At 32.3% G+C, this 19,147-nt stretch overlaps 1 protein-coding gene across 1 annotated transcript; it reads left to right on the top strand.

The window, feature by feature from the left end:
• Positions 1-16,387: 16,387 nt before the first annotated feature.
• LOC107963432 (dehydration-responsive element-binding protein 2D) lies at positions 16,388-17,988 on the top strand. Its single transcript, XM_016899952.2, has one exon. The coding sequence runs from the start codon at positions 17,125-17,127 to the stop codon at positions 17,770-17,772; it is 648 nt and encodes a 215-aa protein (XP_016755441.1). The 5' UTR covers positions 16,388-17,124; the 3' UTR covers positions 17,773-17,988.
• Positions 17,989-19,147: the final 1,159 nt, after the last annotated feature.

Here is a 19,147-nt window from a genome sequence, read left to right as displayed (position 1 = left end):
TTTAAGGTTTAGGGGTTTAGGGGTTAGATGTTAGTGGTTAAGAGTTAGGGATTTAGGGTTTAGGGTTTCAAGGGTCGAGTTAGGGTTTTGGGTTTAGATTAATTTTTTATTTATATTTTAAATATGTTCTTATGTAATTTAGGAAACTAATTTATTATAAATATTATCTAATTTAACATTAAAAATATTACTTAAAGGAAACTAATAAATAAGTTAAAAAAAATAATATATAACATTTGATAATTTAGGAGAGGACCAAATTAACAAATGGAATTAAATTAAAATAAAAAATAAAAATGAAATAAAAACACTAAAATTTATAATTTTTACTACTATATATTATAAATATTACTTAACAAAACTATGGAATACCAAAACGACACCGTTTCAATAGAAAATTTGATTTTATAGTGGCGTTTTCATTCAAAACGCCGCAATAAACGAGACATTAGCGGCGTTTGGAACAAAAACGCCACAAAAAATTCTTAATTTTATAGACGAAACGGCGTAGCTTTCCGCTACAATTTTTATGGCTTTAGCGGGGCTATGAGAAAAATGCCACTAAAGGTGCGCATTAGTGGCGTGTTGATGAAAACGCCGCAAGGTTGGGCTGTGGTTTAAGCAAAACGACACCGTTTTGTCTGGGGCATTAGTGGCGCTACTGTAAAAACGCCGCAAATTTTCAATCTGTTGTAATTAAGACGCCGTTGTTTTTGTAACCCTCGAAATTATGGACTATTTACCTTAAATACAATTAATAAATAAGTTAATTTTATTAATTAATAAATAAAATTAAAATAGAAAAATAAAAATGAAATTAAAACACTAAAAATGTTAATTTTATCTAGTTTATTATAAATATTACTTAAAGGAAACTAATAAATAAGTTAAAAAATTAATATATAACATTTGATAATTTAGGAGAGGACCAAATTAACAAATGGAATTAAATTAAAATAAAAAATAAAAACACTAAAATTTATAATTTTTACTACTATATATTATAAATACTACTTAACAAAACTATGGAATACCTAAACGGCGCCGTTTCAATAGAAAATTTGATTTCATAGTGGCGTTTTCATATAAAACGCCGCAATAAACGAGACATTAGCGGCGTTTGGAGCAAAAATGCCGCAAAATTTCTTAATTTTATAGACAAAACGGCGTAGCTTTCCACTGCCATTTTAATGGCTTTAGCGGTGCTAGCTGAAAAATGCCACTAAAGGTGCGCATTAGCGGCATGTTGATGAAAACGCCGCAAGGTTGGGCTGTTGTTTAAACAAAACGACACCGTTTTGTCTGGGCATTAGTGGCGCTACTGTATAAACGCCGCAAATTTTCAATCTGTTGTAATTAAGACGCCGTCGTTTTTGTAACCCACGAAATTATTTCTGCTTCCAATTTCCCCATACCCGAAAACTTTGGTTCTATTCCCCTCCCTATTTTCCCCAAAATTCCCCCAAATCAAGAACCCTAGCCTGCTGCCCTCGACGACCCGAACCTTCCCCAAATCTGCTGCATTGTCGTAGACCGTCCCTTCTGTCGGCGCTCGTCTATCGTCGCACTCGTGGACCGTCGCAGGCCTCTACCGTCACACTCCTCTGCCGTCGGAGAAATCGGTAAGATTCTTCGATTCTTCTATTTTTCTTATGTTTTTCCCTCTGCCCTTAGTTTCTGTTTTAGTATTAATTTTTTTTAGACTTAGTTTTTTCTTTTTTTTTTTGTGTTGCCTATGAGTTTGTAGTGTTTGAACCTTTTAATAAGTGATGTAGATGTCCAAAATAAACAATGGAAGAGGTGAACTCTTCGAAATAAATCATTTCAAAAAATTAAATCTAGAGATCTTCGAGACAAATATGGGAATAAATACCAACTATTTTGTTTATCTGCTAACCAATCCATCAATTAATTCCAAGAAAATGTTTAGATGAACATGGTTTATGGTTAAAGTTTAAGTGTGTTTTTGGATAGCTTGAGTCTTTTAAATTATAATGCAAGTGAAAGAATCAGATTTAAAGTAAAGAATGTTGAATTATGTGAACCGAATGTTAAGATTTTAGGAATGCTAACATTTAAATATTAAATGTTAAATTAAACGAGGTCAGATTTAACTTGAGTATAGTTGATATACCAAACTCCTGCTGCTGCTTCATTCTAGCAGTACAATCTGCTTTGTAATTTCTCAACCTTGGAAACTTTTTTTTACCCCCTCACATGATGCTCTGTTTGGTAGCTGAGAAAATGTTAAAGAAATGCTACCTAACCTGATGATCCCCATTCTTAATTTTTGCTATTTCTCAGTGAATTATTAAGATTTGCATTATCTTTGGGAGGATTTATTTGAACTCTTGAGTGTTTTCTATACCAAATATGTAAGGCAGTTAGCTTTTGGTATCTTAGAACATGTTTCTGTTTATAGTCTTTGAATACGGTTTAAGAAAATTGAACTTGGTTTGAAATTGTTTTCATTTCGATTAGAAAAAGAATGTTTGGCAGCAATGGTTTAAGAAAATGTTTGTTTTCAATTTATGCACCAATGGTTGATAAAGAAAGGCTGCTATATTTGGCAGCAGATACCTTTGAACTTGTGTTCAAGATAAAGACAAGTAGGACAATTATTGATCAAATATGGCTAACTATCGCATATTTTGTACAACAGTTTCTAGCTTTACATCGTCTTCCAAACAAGGCAATTCAACAATGCTATCCTTTTTATTAAATTGGAGGGAACAAAGAACAATACCTGCTTCAACACTCTCCTCGATTCATTCCAATTCCTACTTGTCTTCCTTATTTTAAAGAATATTTAATAATTTCGATACAAATAACAAACTCAATGCACTTAACTTGTTAATTTACTTTAATCTAGAAATGCCCATACATCAATCCCGAATTTATGAAACCTTCAGCCGAACCTCACTTGGCTAAATCTAATCGAATCCAGCACATTGTTTCCCTCCCCCTTTCTCACTAAAATAAAGGTTTATAAAATGTTTTTAAGGACTGTCTTAATCATATATGAGAAGAGATAGTTTCCACCAAAAACAATATATATATATATATATATATACACACACACATCTAATATGAGAAGCTAGTTGCTATTAGTTTACATACATTAGACAATCCAAATAAACTGATATACTTACATAATACATAAATTACATAACAAAAATTTGTAATATATTACTTACATTACTTATTAATATTTTTATAATTTTTAATATATATATATTTAAAATTTATATATTTTTTCAAAACTTATAAATCATATCATAACTTACATAACTCAAATTTGTCAATCATAACTTATACATACACTTACATAATACATAACTTAAATAAAATTTTTATTTATTCTTACATAATACATAACTTAAATAATAACCTACATAACTTACATAGAAAGTTATATAGAAACTTGCATAACTTACATAATAACATAAAAACTTAGATAATACATAGCCTACATAACTTACATAACTTACATAATACACCACTTACATAAATAACTTGCATAATACATAGCCTACATAAATAACTTCCAGTGATAGTTCTGTTCATATTGATGACATTGATAATCAGATTATCACTGAAGTTTTGGGTCCTGAAAGGTATGGTCGGGTTCAATTTCAAGGATCTTTTGTTAACCCATCCCAATATTTTGGATCCAGCTCGCAATAATACATGCCTTCGGGGAGTCAGGCTCAAGTTGAAGTTCAGATGTTAAGAGACCAGATGGCTCAGATGCAAGCGACAATAGTTGAGCAAATTACACAACTTAAAGCGGAGGCAGCATCGAGAGAAGCTGAGGTTCAACGAAAGTATGAAGAACTCCAGCTGTAGCTTAAAGCAGATGCGACAGCGAGAGAAGCAGAGGCTGCAGCGAGGGAAGCAGAGCAGCGTAGAAAGTACGATGAACTCCAGCAGCAGCTTCAGAGTATGATAAAGATGTTTCAGCAATCGCAACAGCCGCCGTCTTAGACTATCGTGTAAATATACTTCAATTTTGACTTTTAATTATCATTTTAACTTTTAACATTTTTGTAAGAATAATACGAATTTTATTTTATTTATTAATATTTATTATATATTATTCGTTTAATCTTAAATATTATATAGATTTATTGCTTTCAGTTGGTTTAGATTTGGTTTTTTCTGATTTGTTTTTACAGGAGGGCTGAAAATTTTAATTTTTTTTTACAAATCTGCCAAAATTAGTGGCATTTTTAAAAAAGCGCCACTAAAGGTCATGATCTTTAGCGGCGTTTGTGGAAAAAGCGCCGCTACAGATCATGTTCTTTAGCGGCATTTGTAGGAAAAGTGCCGCTAAAGACCCTAACCTTTAGCGACATTTTTTTCATAGCGCTGCTAAAGAACATGACCTTTAGCGGCGTTTATAAAAATAAACGCCGCAAATGTTAGCGGCATCGTCACTAGCGTCATTTTTTGCGGCGCATGTGAAAGCGCCACAATAACTTTTAGTGGCGCTAAAAAACGCCGCTAAAGGCCTAAAAAACGCCGCTAAAAACCTGTTCTGGTGTAGTGTTAATCTTTAAACCTACATTGATTTTGAGGATGTGGTACACAAGGCCATTGAGATTGAGCAGTAGTTTCAACAACATCAGTCTCGTCTATTTAGTGCTTCATAATATTATAGAGGTACGAGTTATAATTCTATTTTAAAAAATTCGAAACCCCTTTATGCTACTAATAAGTGGTTGCCAAAATTGATGAGACTAAACCTTTTGAGTGGAAAAGTGGGGTTCCTATAAAACATTCTTCTACATCTTCTAAGCAACCTACTTCTACTAAAATTTCACCAAAACAACAAAGAACTTGTGATATTTAATGTTTTACGTGCAAAGGGCTTGGGCACTATAGTCGTGATTATACTAACACGAGATTTTCATTGATAGAAAAAGATCATAAGGGTTTCCAATATCCAATTAAATATCCAACTAGAGAAGAAAGTAAGTATGACTTTGTACCTTCTATTAACTCTTACTCTGGTGGAAAAGAGATTTGTGATGACGAATTTTGTAAACCAAAAAAAGATGAAAGTGAGAATTTCTTCCTCGAATCTATGTAGTTAGTTAAGATAGAAATGTCATGTTCTCCTATTGAGATAGATTGTACTGTATTGAATATTCATAATACTTGTGAGGGGGATATGGGAAGTGAGGAAAAATCATTTGAAAAGACAGAAAAAGACACATTGAGTGATAAAAGTCTACTTAATGGTCCAAATTTGGTAAGTGAAAATCCATATGCGGTAAAATTGGAGAGCTCTCAAATAGAAAAAGAAAATGAAAAGCAAGAAAATACACATACAAAAGTGAGGATGATTATGTTTTAACTAACTCTAACTCAAATTTGTTTAGTGGTGTTTCTTTGTTACAAGATTTCAATGATCTATTGACGAATTCTCAATTATATTATTCTACCATCGATAGACGATTTTACTTGTGAGAGAGAGATAGGTTGAATATTGATAATTCTCCACAAGTTCTAGAATGTAAGAAAAGTAATGATACATCGAAAATTGAAATATGTAAGCATACCTTGAATGTTTTTGATAAGTATGCTACTGATTTTGTTTGTCTAATATTTCCTTACATGTTTTCTTGTTGGTCAAATTTCATTAAGCCTTGGTCTGAAAGTTCAGTTGATTTTATAGGTTTATCTACCTTTGTAAAGGTTAAAAATAGTAATTTTTTGCATCAAATAGGTTTTTTAAAGCATTTTATATATTTCCTCTTGCAACAAAATTTTCCATCTTGACCTTTAACGATGAATTTTTATATAATAATATTAATTTTTTTTATTTTTATAATTAAGTGAAATTCTTGACATATTATTGAAAATTCTTATGGATGACCATGCATATTCAAAAAAAGTTACAGGTTATTTTTTTACTTGAACACTCATGTCCATAATATTTCTTTGTTTAGTATTGATGGTTTGTTTTGGAAGGAGAGATACTTGATCCATGCTCATTTGGGAGATCAAAATCATATTTTTGACCCTGGAAATAGTTTTGGTGCACAAGAAGGCTTAGGTAAGTATTTGTTTCATTTTATTGTTATTTATTCTAATCCATTTTCTTTTTGTGTAGCTAAAGACTCGGGAATGAATCTTTTTGGGGAAGGGGGAATGATGCGAGTCTTAAAGCCCAATTTCACACCCATGAATGTGATGGGCTCACACTACCTCAAGGCCCAACAATAATGTCAAAGGCTAAGCAAATCAAATCAGGGTTCAATCAAATACAAGATTCGAGGACAAATCTTTTCAAGGAAAGGGGGAATGATACATGCACGGATTGGGTAAAATGTATTAAATTCCATTCACCAAAGTTGGCAATTATCAAGCTTGAGAAATTAGCAGACTTGTGATGGCTTTTTGGCTGGGATCCTGGCATTTCTAGGTTGAGATTCTTTAAGGAATTTGAAGATCTATCTCTCAGCTTCAAAATGTGCTTTAAATCACTTGATTTTGAGTTCGGAAGCTCAAGTTATGACTGTTTTAGTGAAGACTATGCAAACAGAATTTCTGAACGAGATTATGACGGGAATTACGAGTTTCATGCTTTTAATTTGAGTTTAAATCATATTATTATTTATGAGTTCAATATTATATTTATCAACTTTTATTATTTTATTATTCTGAATTTTTAACAATTATTAAAAAGTTTAAGTTATTTAGGAGTTTTATGTCAATAAGAAAGTTTAGTTTAAAACTATTTCTTGTTTAGATTAATTAGAGTTCTAGTATACTTAAGAGTTTTATTTAGATTTATTTAGCTAGCCTATATATAGGCGTTTGTATTGTACACAAATTATTCAATTCATTATTATTCAACTTCTCTTTTGAGTTTATAAATTCTCTTTGAGTTTTCTTTTTTTTAAAGAATTTCTCTTAAGTTTCTTTTAGAAGAGTTTTAACAATCTTTTCAGATTGTGGAGATCATCTTCAAACTTTTTCTTGCCAAGTTTTCTTTCTTGGAAGGAAAATTAGCGCCACTTGAAGGCGGTTGTGGATTCTTCATGTTTCCAAGGCTTATTAGGACTTCTATATACCACGTTCTATCTTTCCACCATCTTTTTTTTATTTTCTTTCTTATTATTCTAATCGTATATTTATTATTCTATTTTAATTATCTTAGTTATTTATTTTAATTGTTTTATCTAACTTGGATTTGATTGCGTTTCAGGTTGTGTTAAAAATCCAAGTTTCTTTCTGAACATTTAGATCCCTAAGTCAAATCTGCGACTTTGACAAACTTTACTATCCGCTTCCGCATTCATTTGTCTCATTCTTTATCAATGTGGAATTCCGTTTGGGCTTAAAGATATCTTTCTATCTGTTGACTTTGTCGTTTGTTCTAGGACTTAGTTTTCTTTAATGTTCTTTTTTTTTTCTTTATGTTCTTAAATACTTTTTCTAGATTGACAAAACTATATAAATATGAACCTGAATTCTAAGTATATAAGTATAGTCCAAGCTTGGTTTGATGTTTTCCTAATTTACAAGTTTATGCTTAAGTATTTAATTCCTAACAGAGTGTTCTCTATAAGGAAAAGCATGAAATAATCAAAACTTACTAACTTATATAGAGTTCACCAAAGTGCTGCAAAGCGGCAGGGTTATCAAACTATGCAAAGTGCGAACCCTAACAATTGGCGAACTGCTATCTACGAACCTCTAATAATTTTTGATACGTGGAATAGGAGGGACCCTGCGAAACGTGTTTGTGGAATCTAATGCGTCGTTTGCATGACTTACCTTGTTTAATGAGACTTACTCTGCGAAGACTAGAATGCCTGACCTATGCAAGGGAATGGGAAGTTAAGTTTTTGCAAACGATGTAGGGTCGCATATTACTACTGTTGCGTACCATGAAGCAAGCAGTGTGAGTTTGCGAGCTTGTGCTTCCTCAAATATGAATATGTTTTGTGCTGTATGTTGGAAGTTCAGTTGGTGTTCGAACAGAAAGTCACTTAGGTGACTAATGTGATGTTCCATAGCTCGGATCCAACGATCAGACCGAGTACAGTGTGTTACATCTAAGATTACTTAATGAATAAATGGTATTGAATTTGTCATTTATATTCTGTTTTAACATTGTTTGAAATCTAAAATTACCAGCAGTTGAATATAATATTTAGATCTAAATGTGAAAATTGTATGTTGGGATCTTAAATTATATTTGATAATCTTAAATTACTTGAATCAAGTGTTTCCTTAATTTATATCAAAATAAATTTTTAAATTTGATTTTTACCTAAAATAATTTTAAGATAAGTCAATTTTTATACAAAACAAGAGTTTATTTTACTAAAAAAGTAAAAAATATTTATTACTTAATAATATTTTTTTTTATCTATCCACCTAATAGATATACATTAATAATATTTTTTTTTATCTATCCACCTAATAGATATACAAAGACTACCATGGGGAGAAAAATAACAAATAAAGATAGTGAAAATATGCTCTAGTAATTATGATTGTTTATTTCATGTGGAGATTGGCAATTAACATAATTTTATACTTTATACTTGTATAGGCATCCTTAAACTTGGTTATATCTTATCTTTTGTTGGATATGACAGTTGGTTTAATCATTAAATCATTCTCTACAAAATTTGCCATCTCTATATTACAACTCAATATGTGTTTAGCATGATTTTTAGCAGTACAAAAGTGCTAAAGAATAGGTTATTTACATTTAAAGCATTTTCTAAAAGTAAAGGCAAATTAAAAAAAAATTAGTAGGGTTGGTTGAATTATAAATTTTTAAGAGATCAAAATATAATTTTATTATTTATTAATTGATGATTTCATTATTTCTAAAAAGATTGAAGATATAATTCTTTTTCATTTTTGAGGGATCGAAGTACAATTTTACCATATACTAACTTAAAATTTCATTATTTAAAATTGAACTAATTGAATATATTGGCAACCATCCATATTTAAAAAAGTCAAAGATATGGGTATCAAAATTTTGGCACTAGAAATAAGAGATTTAAGGCACTGAAAGTGGGATTGAAATTTGGTATGAGGTATTTGTAATTTTTGGTCCTTAATTGTATAGTGACTTTGCAAGTTGATCCCTGAATCTCAACTATAAATAGGCCTAACCATCTCTCATTTTCATTCATCCCCACATTTGCCATTCTCTCCTTAAGGCATTGTTCTCTCTCTTTATTGTTTATTTTGCATATTTTGTGAGTGTGATTGTAGTGATTTATTGTGCGGTTAAATTACGATAGAGGGATATTCTGGCTAGGAAAGACTTGGTACTTAAGTGATCCACGTGATCCACCTCTCTTTCCTGGGAATTGAACTTAGTGTGATTTTTTAGTACAATAATTTTACTCTTTTACATGCTTCCGCACAACAATTGGTATCAGCGCCAGGTTTGTACTAGGGGAATATGACAGTTTACAATACTATTTGTGTATACGGTATTGCTCATCCATGTTACTATTCACGTTGATGGTACTATTTACATATACAGTAATTGGGATTGAGGAGAAAAATGGCAGAGGCATCGTCATTAGGAAAGACTACTGTGACCAATGCAAAATTTGAAGTAGAGAAATTAGATGGTACCAATAATTTTGGTATCTGACAATGTGAGATCCTGGATCTCTTATGTCAGCAAGAGCTGGATATAGCCTTTGAAGAAAGACCTGACAATATGGATGACAAGGAGTAGGCTAAGATCAATAGACAAGCGTGTGGTACAATCCGCCTATGTTTGGCCAAAGAGCAGAAGTACTCTATCATAAGGGAGACATCAACGAAAAAGTTGTGGGATACACTGGAAGGAAAGTTTCTAACGAAAAGTCTTGAAAATAGGCTTTATATGAAAAAGAAACTTTATCGATTCACGTATACACCTGGTATGTTGATGAATGACCATGTGAACTCATTCAATAAAATTTTAGCAGACTTGCTAAATTTGGATGAGAAATTTGAAGATGAAAACAAGGCATTATTGTTGTTGAATTCTCTTCCTAATGAATATGATAATCTTACCACCACATTGCTTCATGGGAAGGATACAATCACATTTGATGCAGTCTGTAGTGCATTGTATAGATCTGAGACTCGAAAGAAAGATAAAAGAGATCACAGAGATACAACTACAGAAGTCTTAACAGTAAAAGGTCGTTCGCACAGCAACAAACCTGGTAGAAGGATTAAGTCTAAAGGGAGACCTGCCAAAGATGAATGTGATTTTTGTCGTGAGAAAGGGCATTGGAAAAAGAATTGTCCTAAGTTAAAAAAGGGCAAGGTTATTTCTGATGCATGTGTAGCGGAGCATGATGAGGAGTCAGACTTTAACTTGGTTGGCATGGCAATGGCATGTCATGCAGATGAGTGGATTTTGGATTCGGGATATAGTTACCATATGTGTCCTAATAAGGACTGGTTTTCTAGTCTTAAAGAACTAGAAGGTGGAGTTGTTTTTATGGGCAATGACAGTGCTTGTAAGACAATGGGAGTAGGTACAATCCAATTGAAGAATCACGACGGCTCAATCCAGTCTTGACAAATGCTTGCTACGTACCTAGCTTGAAGAAAAATCTCATCTCATTAGGGGTCTTAGAATCTAAAAAGCTTACAATCACTTTGAGAGATGGATTACTAAAGGTAGTAGTTGGGGTATTGACGGTGATGAAAGGAGCAAGAAGAAATAACATGTACTATTTAAATAGAAGTACAGTTATTGGATCAACATCAACAGCTTCTCTGAAAGATGCAGATTCAAAGGCTACCAGGTTATGGCATATGCAATTGGGACATGTTAGTGAAAAAGCTTTGCAAAATTTGGCGAAGTAAGGCTTGTTGAAAGGTACAAATTCTTGCAAATTGGAATTCTGTGAACATTGTGTTCTGGGCAAGCAGACGAGGGTAAAATTTGGTTTAGCAATTTACAATACGAAAGGAATTCTGGACTACGTTCATAGTGATGTGTGAGGACCTACCAAAGTGGCTTCATTGGGAGGTATATATTATTTTGTTACTTTTGTCGATGGTTATTCAAGAAAAGTATGAGAGTATTTAATGAAAAGAAAAAGTAAAGTTTTGGATGCATTTTTCAAATGGAAGAAGATGGTTGAGACTCAGACTGGTCGAAAGGTCAAACAACTTCAATCAGACAATGGTACTGAGTACAAAAATGATCCATTTCTACAAGTATGTCAAAATGAGGGCATTGTGTGACACTTCACTGTTCGGGATACACCATAGTAGAATGGGGTGGCAAAACGTATGAATCGGACTATACTGGAGAAAGTTCAATGTATGTTGTCCAATGCTGGATTGAGTAAGGAATTTTGGGCTGAGGCAGTTATGTGCCATCTAATTAACCGGTTGTCATCAGCTGCAATAAATGAAAAAACTCCTATGGAGATGTGGATTGGTGAATCTGCTACTGATTATGATTCTTTACATGTTTTTGGTCCCACTGTATATTATCATGTAAAAGAATCTAAGTTAGACCCAAGAGCTAAGAAAGTATTATTCGTAGGTATAACTAGTAGAGTAAAAGGATACTATCTCTAGTGTCCTGATACAAGGAAGATTGTTTTCAGTAGAGATGTGACTTTTGATGAATCAACCATGATGAAGAACAATGATTCACAAAAGGATGACAAAACCAGTAGTACTTTGCAGCAGGTGGAGCTTGAAAAGGTTAATGATGACCCAGCTAATATTGAAGGAACAAATGATGAAGAAGTTTCGACCCAAGAACTTCTACAGTAGCAAGATTCAATTGCACATAGGAGGCCAAGAAGAGAGATTCGTATGCCTACTCGCTTTGATGATATAGTGGCCTATGCACTTTTAATTGCAGATGATGATGTTCCTTCTACTTACACAGAAGCAAGATGTAACCCTAATGGTGTAAAGTGGAAGCAAGCTATGAATGAAGAAATGCAGTTTTTTCATAAAAATAGGACTTGGAAGTTGGTGACACTGCCCAAAGGAAATAAGGCAAATGGATGCAAATGGGTATATGCAAAGAAGGAAGGATTTCCTAGTAAAAATGAAATTCGATACAAGGCTAGATTGGTAGCAAAGGGTTATGCTCAGAAAGAAGGAATAGATTACAATGAAGTGTTTTCTCCAGTTGTGAAGCATTCATCTATTCGGATTTTGCTAACCTTGGTTGCTCAATATGATCTTGAACTAGTTCAGTTCGATGTGAAGATCGCGTTTTACACGGTGATTTGGAAGAGGAAATCTATATGACTTAGCCAGATAGACTCAAGGTTGTTGATAAAGAAAATTGGGTTTGTAAACTGACAAAGTCGCTTTATGGATTGAAACAATCTTCAAGGCAGTGGTACAAGCGATTTGATCAGTTCATGAAAGGGCAAAGGTACACAAGAAGTAAATTTGATCATTGCGTGTATTTTTAAAAGCTACAGGAAGAAATTTTATATATTTGCTCTTATATGTTGATGATATGTTGATAGCACCTAAGAGCAAAGTTTAAATTGAAAGATTGAAGACTCAACTCAACCTTGAGTTTGAGATGAAAGATCTAGGTGAAGCTAAAAATATTCTTGGCATGGAAATATGTTAGAGATAGAGCTCATGGTAGAGTTAGCTTGTCTCAGAAGCAATATTTGAAGAAAGTACTGCAACAATTTGGCATGAACGAGCAGACAAAACCTGTAAGTACCCCGTTAGCTTCTCATTTCAAGCTTTCTGCACAACTATCTCCTTCGACGGATACGGAACAAAAATACATGTTACAAGTTACGTATTCTAATGCAGTAGGTAGCTTGATGTATGCAATGGTGTGTACAAGACCCGACATTTCACAAGCAGTATAGTGAGTAGGTATATGCATAATCCTGGAAAAGGACATTGACAAGCTGTGAAATGGATTCTACGGTATATTCAGAAAACCATGTATGTTGGATTACTGTTCAAGAAGGATACTACACTTGGTAAAGGTGTTATTGGGTACGTTGATTCTGACTATGCCGGTGATTTGGACAAATGATGATCAACCACCGGTTATGTATTTACACTTGCTGGAGGACCAATAAGTTGGAAGTATGCACTGCAGTCTACAGTTGCGTTGTCAACCACAAAAGCCGAATACATGGCTGTAACAGAGGCTGTAAAGGAAGCTATTTGGTTACAAGGTATGGTTAAAACCTTGGGATTGGTTCAAGAGCATATTAATGTGTATTGTGATAGTCAAAGTGTTATTCATTTAGCAAAGAATCAAGTCTATCATGCACGTACAAAGCATATCGACGTACGATTCCATTTTGTGCGGGAAATTATTAATGAGGGGAAAATTCATCTTCAGAAGATTAAGACTGCAGATAATCCCGCAGATATGATGACCAAAGTGGGAACAACAACCAAGTTCGAACATTGTTTGAACTTGGCCAATATCCTGCAAGTTTAACAGTTGAAGAAGGCACTATCAAGTATTGTTGTCAAAGGCAGAAAGAATTGTGTGAAGATAAGATTATCCTAATCAAATCTTCAAGGTGGAGATTATTGACAACCATCCATATTTAGAAAAGTGAAAGATATGGGTATCAAAATGTTGGCACTGGAAATAAGATATTTAAGGCACTGAAAGTGGGATTGAAATTTGACAGGAGATATTTGCAATTTTTGGTCCCTAATTGTATAGTGACTTTGCAAGTTGATCCCTAAATCTCAACTATAAATAGGCTTAACAATTTCTCATTTTCAATCATCCCCACATTTGCCATTCTCTCCTTAAGGCATTGTTCTCTCTCTTTATTTGTAAATTTTCACTTGTATTTTGGAGTGAAATATATTTGTTAGTGCCCGAGGACGTAGGCAAAATTTGCTGAACCTCGTTAAAATTCGTGTGTTCTTTATTCTTTATTTTGCATATTTTGTGAGTGTGATTGTAGTGATTTATTATGTGGTTAAATTACGATAGAGGGATATTCTGGCTAGGAAAGACCTGGTACTTAAGTGATCCACGTGATCCACCTCTCTTTCTTGGGAATTGAACTTAGTGTAATTTTTCAGTACAATAATTTTACTCTTTTACACGCTTCCGCAGTACAATAATTTTACTCTTTTACACGCTTCCGCACAACAGAATATTTTAAATTTTTTAGGGTCCAGGACTGTTGCAAACCGTTTAAATTCACCTATGTTTTAGAGGAAAATGATGATCATTATTTACAATAAACATATAGAGGTTTTGAAAAACAAAAGAAGATCTATTTTTCACCTTCTTTTCTTCTTATTCAACGTGTGGTAATCTTCTTTGAGGTAGCTTTTTTATTTTTTATTTTGGTATTATCTTGTGATAAATTATGATTATTCTAGTGTTTGTTATTTTTTTTTGGTTAGTGTGATTGTTATCATCCATTGAAATCTATGAAGCAAAATGTGCATATCACATTTGTATTTCGCAATTTTGGTCGAATTTTGTTTCCATGATTATAGTTAGCATTTGATTGTAACTAAATTATTTTTTAATCATTAATAAAAAGATACAATATAATTATCTCATCTTAGTGAACTTAACGAAACGTTAGTGTCTTGATTTGGTTTGCAATTGTTTTCACTCAATACCATCTCTACACAATTATTGTGTAAAAATCATATATTCACTAATAGGTTAATGCACCTTCATATTCACTAAGTTATTAAGATTTTTGGTTGAATTTTTCCAAATGAGCCTTTTGGACATAATGTTAAAATTTTCTATTGATAAGAAAACGTATTATATGTCCTTTTTTTTATTTTCTATTCTAACATTCATTTTGTTTCAATATGTTAATATTTATTTGTAATAGGCAAGTACAACATTCAAAAGTGAAAAGACAAAAGCAATATGGGATAGGAGTGGCCACTCAAAATTATACATCATGATTCGCCATTGGACACATAGTTGATTTTTAACTTTACTGTGGAGTTAAAAAGCTCTACTGCCTATAATTTCTTAAGCCTTAATAATTTTTTTGCCAGCGTTAACATTAAGTTTGATATACATTGCATTCATATTATTTTTAGGTTAAATTATGTCATAATTATTTGTACTATTCATAAATTTGAAGTTTAGTCTTTAAACTTTTGTTTCTAGGAACTTAGCCCCTCTATTTTTCATATTTTAAAATTCAAGTCCAATTGTTAATACTATTAAAATTATTTTGTTAAATTTAAATTCACTACAACATCATTTTTAGTTATATTGCTAACAAGTATATATTTTTTTATTTCAAAATGTCAAACCAACAAAGTTAAAAAACATAGTGTTAACAATTGAACCTGGATTTTGAAATTTGAAAAGTAAAAAAAAACTAAATTTTCAAAAATAAAATCACAAGGAATAATTCCAAATCTGTGAAGAGTATAGGGGCAATGGCATATTTTAATATATATTTATGTGGTTTTGTTTTTTAATTAATTTTCATATAATTTTGTGTTATGTATTAATTCATTTACATTTTACATAATTGATGATTATTCTATATTAACTTAAATCAATCTACTTAAAAATGGAATCATTATATTTACCCTACATTTAATTTAACAAACTTCTAATGTTACATGCGTTGCATATGATTTTACACGTTTAATATTTAATCAAATTTTAAATATTATATTTTAATTGTAGTATAATATTATTATTTAAATTATTAAATATAATTAAATATATTAACTTATCAATTCAAATATTATAATAAAATTTTTTTAAATCAATATAGTTTTACTTTAGATAATTAATGCAAAGTAATTGTAATTTAAGTTATAATTATCACAAATTTTTTTTTATATTTTATGCTTATAGTTCTAAGTAATAACTCTATTTTAAAATTAGCACAATATTTTTTAACTAATAACTGTAAATTAAATTATAACATTTTTAAATGTGTAATAATTATCACAATTTCTATTAAATATTAATTCTTTTTAAATGTATAATTACCACAACTTCTATTCATTTTAAAATGAGAATTTAGTAATATAATGGAAAATAAAGGTTATTCTCATTAATCATTTATACATTTAATATTTAATTAATTTTTAAAATATTATATTTTAATTACAGTAATTAACATCAAATAATATTTCTTATTTGAATTTTTGAATATAATTAAAATATATTCATTTATTAATTTCAAAGTTTCTTTTTGTACATTGTAAGTCTTGAACTTTGTATTCAGATCTTCCTTTTATCTTTAAAAATTAATCTAAACTCGTAATTTTATATATTATAGAATTATAGAATATAGGGATTTAGTAAACTAGTATTTCAAAACTCAAACTTTAATGACTTTTGTGTTTCACACAATCAAATCACACAACCTCCTCAGATAATTTTACAGCCTCACCAACTTCAAGAAAAAAAAAAGGAACTAAACACTTGCATAATTTATGAGAACAAGGAAGAAACAAAAGAGTTCTCTTCCTTTATTGTATAGGGACATGGGAGTGGGCTAAAGATAAAGGCATGAACAGATATATTGTTCACCCCCACGGTTCATTGAAGAGGTCAGCAATTGTCTTCAAGCTTCAACCACATCCATGGATACGTGTTAATTATATTAATATAAAAGATATGAAGTTGAAAATCATGCTTGTTTCGAAGGCAAAGCCCACAATTTAATGCTCCCCGAAACCAGGACCTAATATATTTGATATTTCCCATTCTTCATTGAAGAAACAAAAATCCCAGTAATAATATAAAGCTAACAGGTGGCTTTTCCTTCATCATCTGTCACTGACATGTGCCCTAATCATCTTCAATGTTTGGAGAACATATCATATACATTCATAGAAGTTTGTTTTTTCCTTTCTCTGAAAAAAAAAAAAAGAAAACTAATTAATTTAATCAGCTCCTTAAGGATGAAGGACTTCACTAGATTGAAGACAAGTGTTTTTGTCAGCTTGGCACTGGTCTTATCTGGATAATTAGATCTCATGCAAAGCCAACAGCCAAGCAATTCCTTTACATGTGTCAAAACCCAGTTCCTTTGACTAAAATGAAACTGCCACCATCGGGTTACTTGGTTCCCTTTAAAACTCCAGTAAATTAGTGTAGCCTTTTGCTCTTTGGTAGTGCAAAATTTTACAATGGAAGCTCAAGGCAAAACAAATGGGGAGAGGCCTTCCATGGGGAAATCAAGGAAAGGTTGCATGAGAGGGAAAGGGGGTCCTGAAAATGCTATGTGTAGATATAGGGGAGTGAGGCAAAGGACTTGGGGCAAATGGGTGGCTGAGATCCGTGAACCAAATCGAGGCAGTAGGCTTTGGCTTGGAACTTTCAATACATCTTTTGAAGCTGCACTGGCTTATGATGCAGCAGCTAGGAAATTGTATGGTTCATCAGCTAAACTCAACCTTCCCCAACCTCATGATGATCATCAAACCCCTTGTTTTACCTCTTTGCCTGGAAATTTTGTTGCTTCATGCAAAGAAACTGGAATAACAATGAGACAGCCTCTGGGGAATGGTCTTTGTGTTGTGGAGTCACCACCAGGTTCTAGTGTGAGTTCTTCTCAAAGTAGTGAAGAGAGGCTGGTAAGAAGAGAAATAAATACCAATGAGTTTAAGGGGTCAAGTCTAGGTGATGATGGGGAGGAAGTATTTAATTGGCCTGAGTTTTCATTAGAGAATGATTTCTTGGAAATGAGCGATATTGATGTTTTGATGGGTCAAGAGTTTAGGGATAATTGGAATGGAAATGAAATTGCTGGAATCCAGAACCAATGGTTCTTTTAAGCTTTTACAGGTGTAAAACTTTTCACGCTTCCTTGCACATTTTGAGGTCTTGAGAGATCCATAGGATGATGAAGTAATGCATAATTTCAAGGGTCTGTTTCTTTTTCTTTTCTTAGTTCCTCGCTGCCATTGAAGCAGCTTCTCTGTATTTTTTTCTCTGCTTCAACAATGGCACTTAAAACTTGCAGCTAACTGCAGTTTTTTTTTCTTTCCAAATGGGAAGTTCGTTTAGATTTTATGTAGTTTCAAAGAACCTTGTACTGGCATAGGCGTTAGGCCTATTCATGTTCTCAAGCCTTTTCAAAACATGAAGTAGCAATGTACCCTAAATCATTCAAACATCAGTGAAGAATTAATGGTTCTGGCATGGTGGTAGCAATTATCGTGGTTGTATCGTCTGCTTTGAGACTGAGGAGGGATGTCCTGCCTTGCTGGTGCTTCTAGTCCTTTGGTTTTTTTAGGAGGTTCAGACCTGTGTTATGATGCTGTTCTGGTTTGTGCTATGCTGTCTCGATAGCAAACCTGGCTATTTGGGTGTTTGAGGTCTTATCCTCTTTTTTTATTAATAATAAAATTATTTCCCTGAGCAAAGCAAAAGAAGAAAAGAACAAGAGCATTGATATCACTATGTTTATATGTTGTAACGGTATGATATCAAGGATCTGGAATGTTGAGACATATTTTATGGGGGTAAAGAGGAAGGTAAAAAGTTTGCCAACAGCTAAAAAGATTACAACGTAGTAGCCATCAACTTGTTTGACACTCGTTAGTTGCTGTAAAAATAAATAACAAAACGACATAATGATGCACAGAACAAGTGAATAAGTATAACCAACAACTTTTGCAGGGCAAAAGCTTCCTTTGTTTCTGCTATTTTAGGAGCCAATGATTAAACCATACCCATCATGACGTGACTCAACTAGCCAAAGTTCAAATTACATAAAACAATACCTTACAACCTAGTTCTGCAGGGGCAGCCATGTTTACATGTAGCTATTGGTACCAACTTTTATTTCTATGAATCTGTAACGATATTACATATTACAAAAGAAATTATCATTGTTTCTGTAGGATATATAACCTTCTAAATATGATATTACAACGCATATTATCAGCAGGTCTCTTTGGGTGAATCTGTAATGGATCAAAGAACTGAGGTCCAAGAACAGTGGAGATTGAGATTGGGCTTTTCCCCATTAAAAATGATGATGGTCTCCAAATCTCATACGGGCCAAGGCCCAAAATTTTATCCAATTAAATACAACTAGATTATAACATATTCAAAAATAAATTTTATTAAATTTTTGGATTTTTATTTTTTATTCTGGGTTTTGTTTATAAGTTTTGAACATTATTCAGTAAAATTTCATGGGTT

The sequence above is a fragment of the Gossypium hirsutum genome, chromosome D11 (assembly GCF_007990345.1).
Source record: "Gossypium hirsutum isolate 1008001.06 chromosome D11, Gossypium_hirsutum_v2.1, whole genome shotgun sequence".
Lineage (NCBI taxonomy): Eukaryota > Viridiplantae > Streptophyta > Magnoliopsida > Malvales > Malvaceae > Gossypium > Gossypium hirsutum.
The sequence above is the reverse complement of the archived record's forward strand: the minus strand, read 5'-3'. Positions and strand labels throughout refer to the sequence as shown.

Bases quoted from the DNA above. Each gene is read 5' to 3' on its own strand.
- LOC107963432 (XM_016899952.2), top strand. From the start codon at position 17,125: ATGGAAGCTCAAGGCAAAACAAATGGGGAGAGGCCTTCCATGGGGAAA.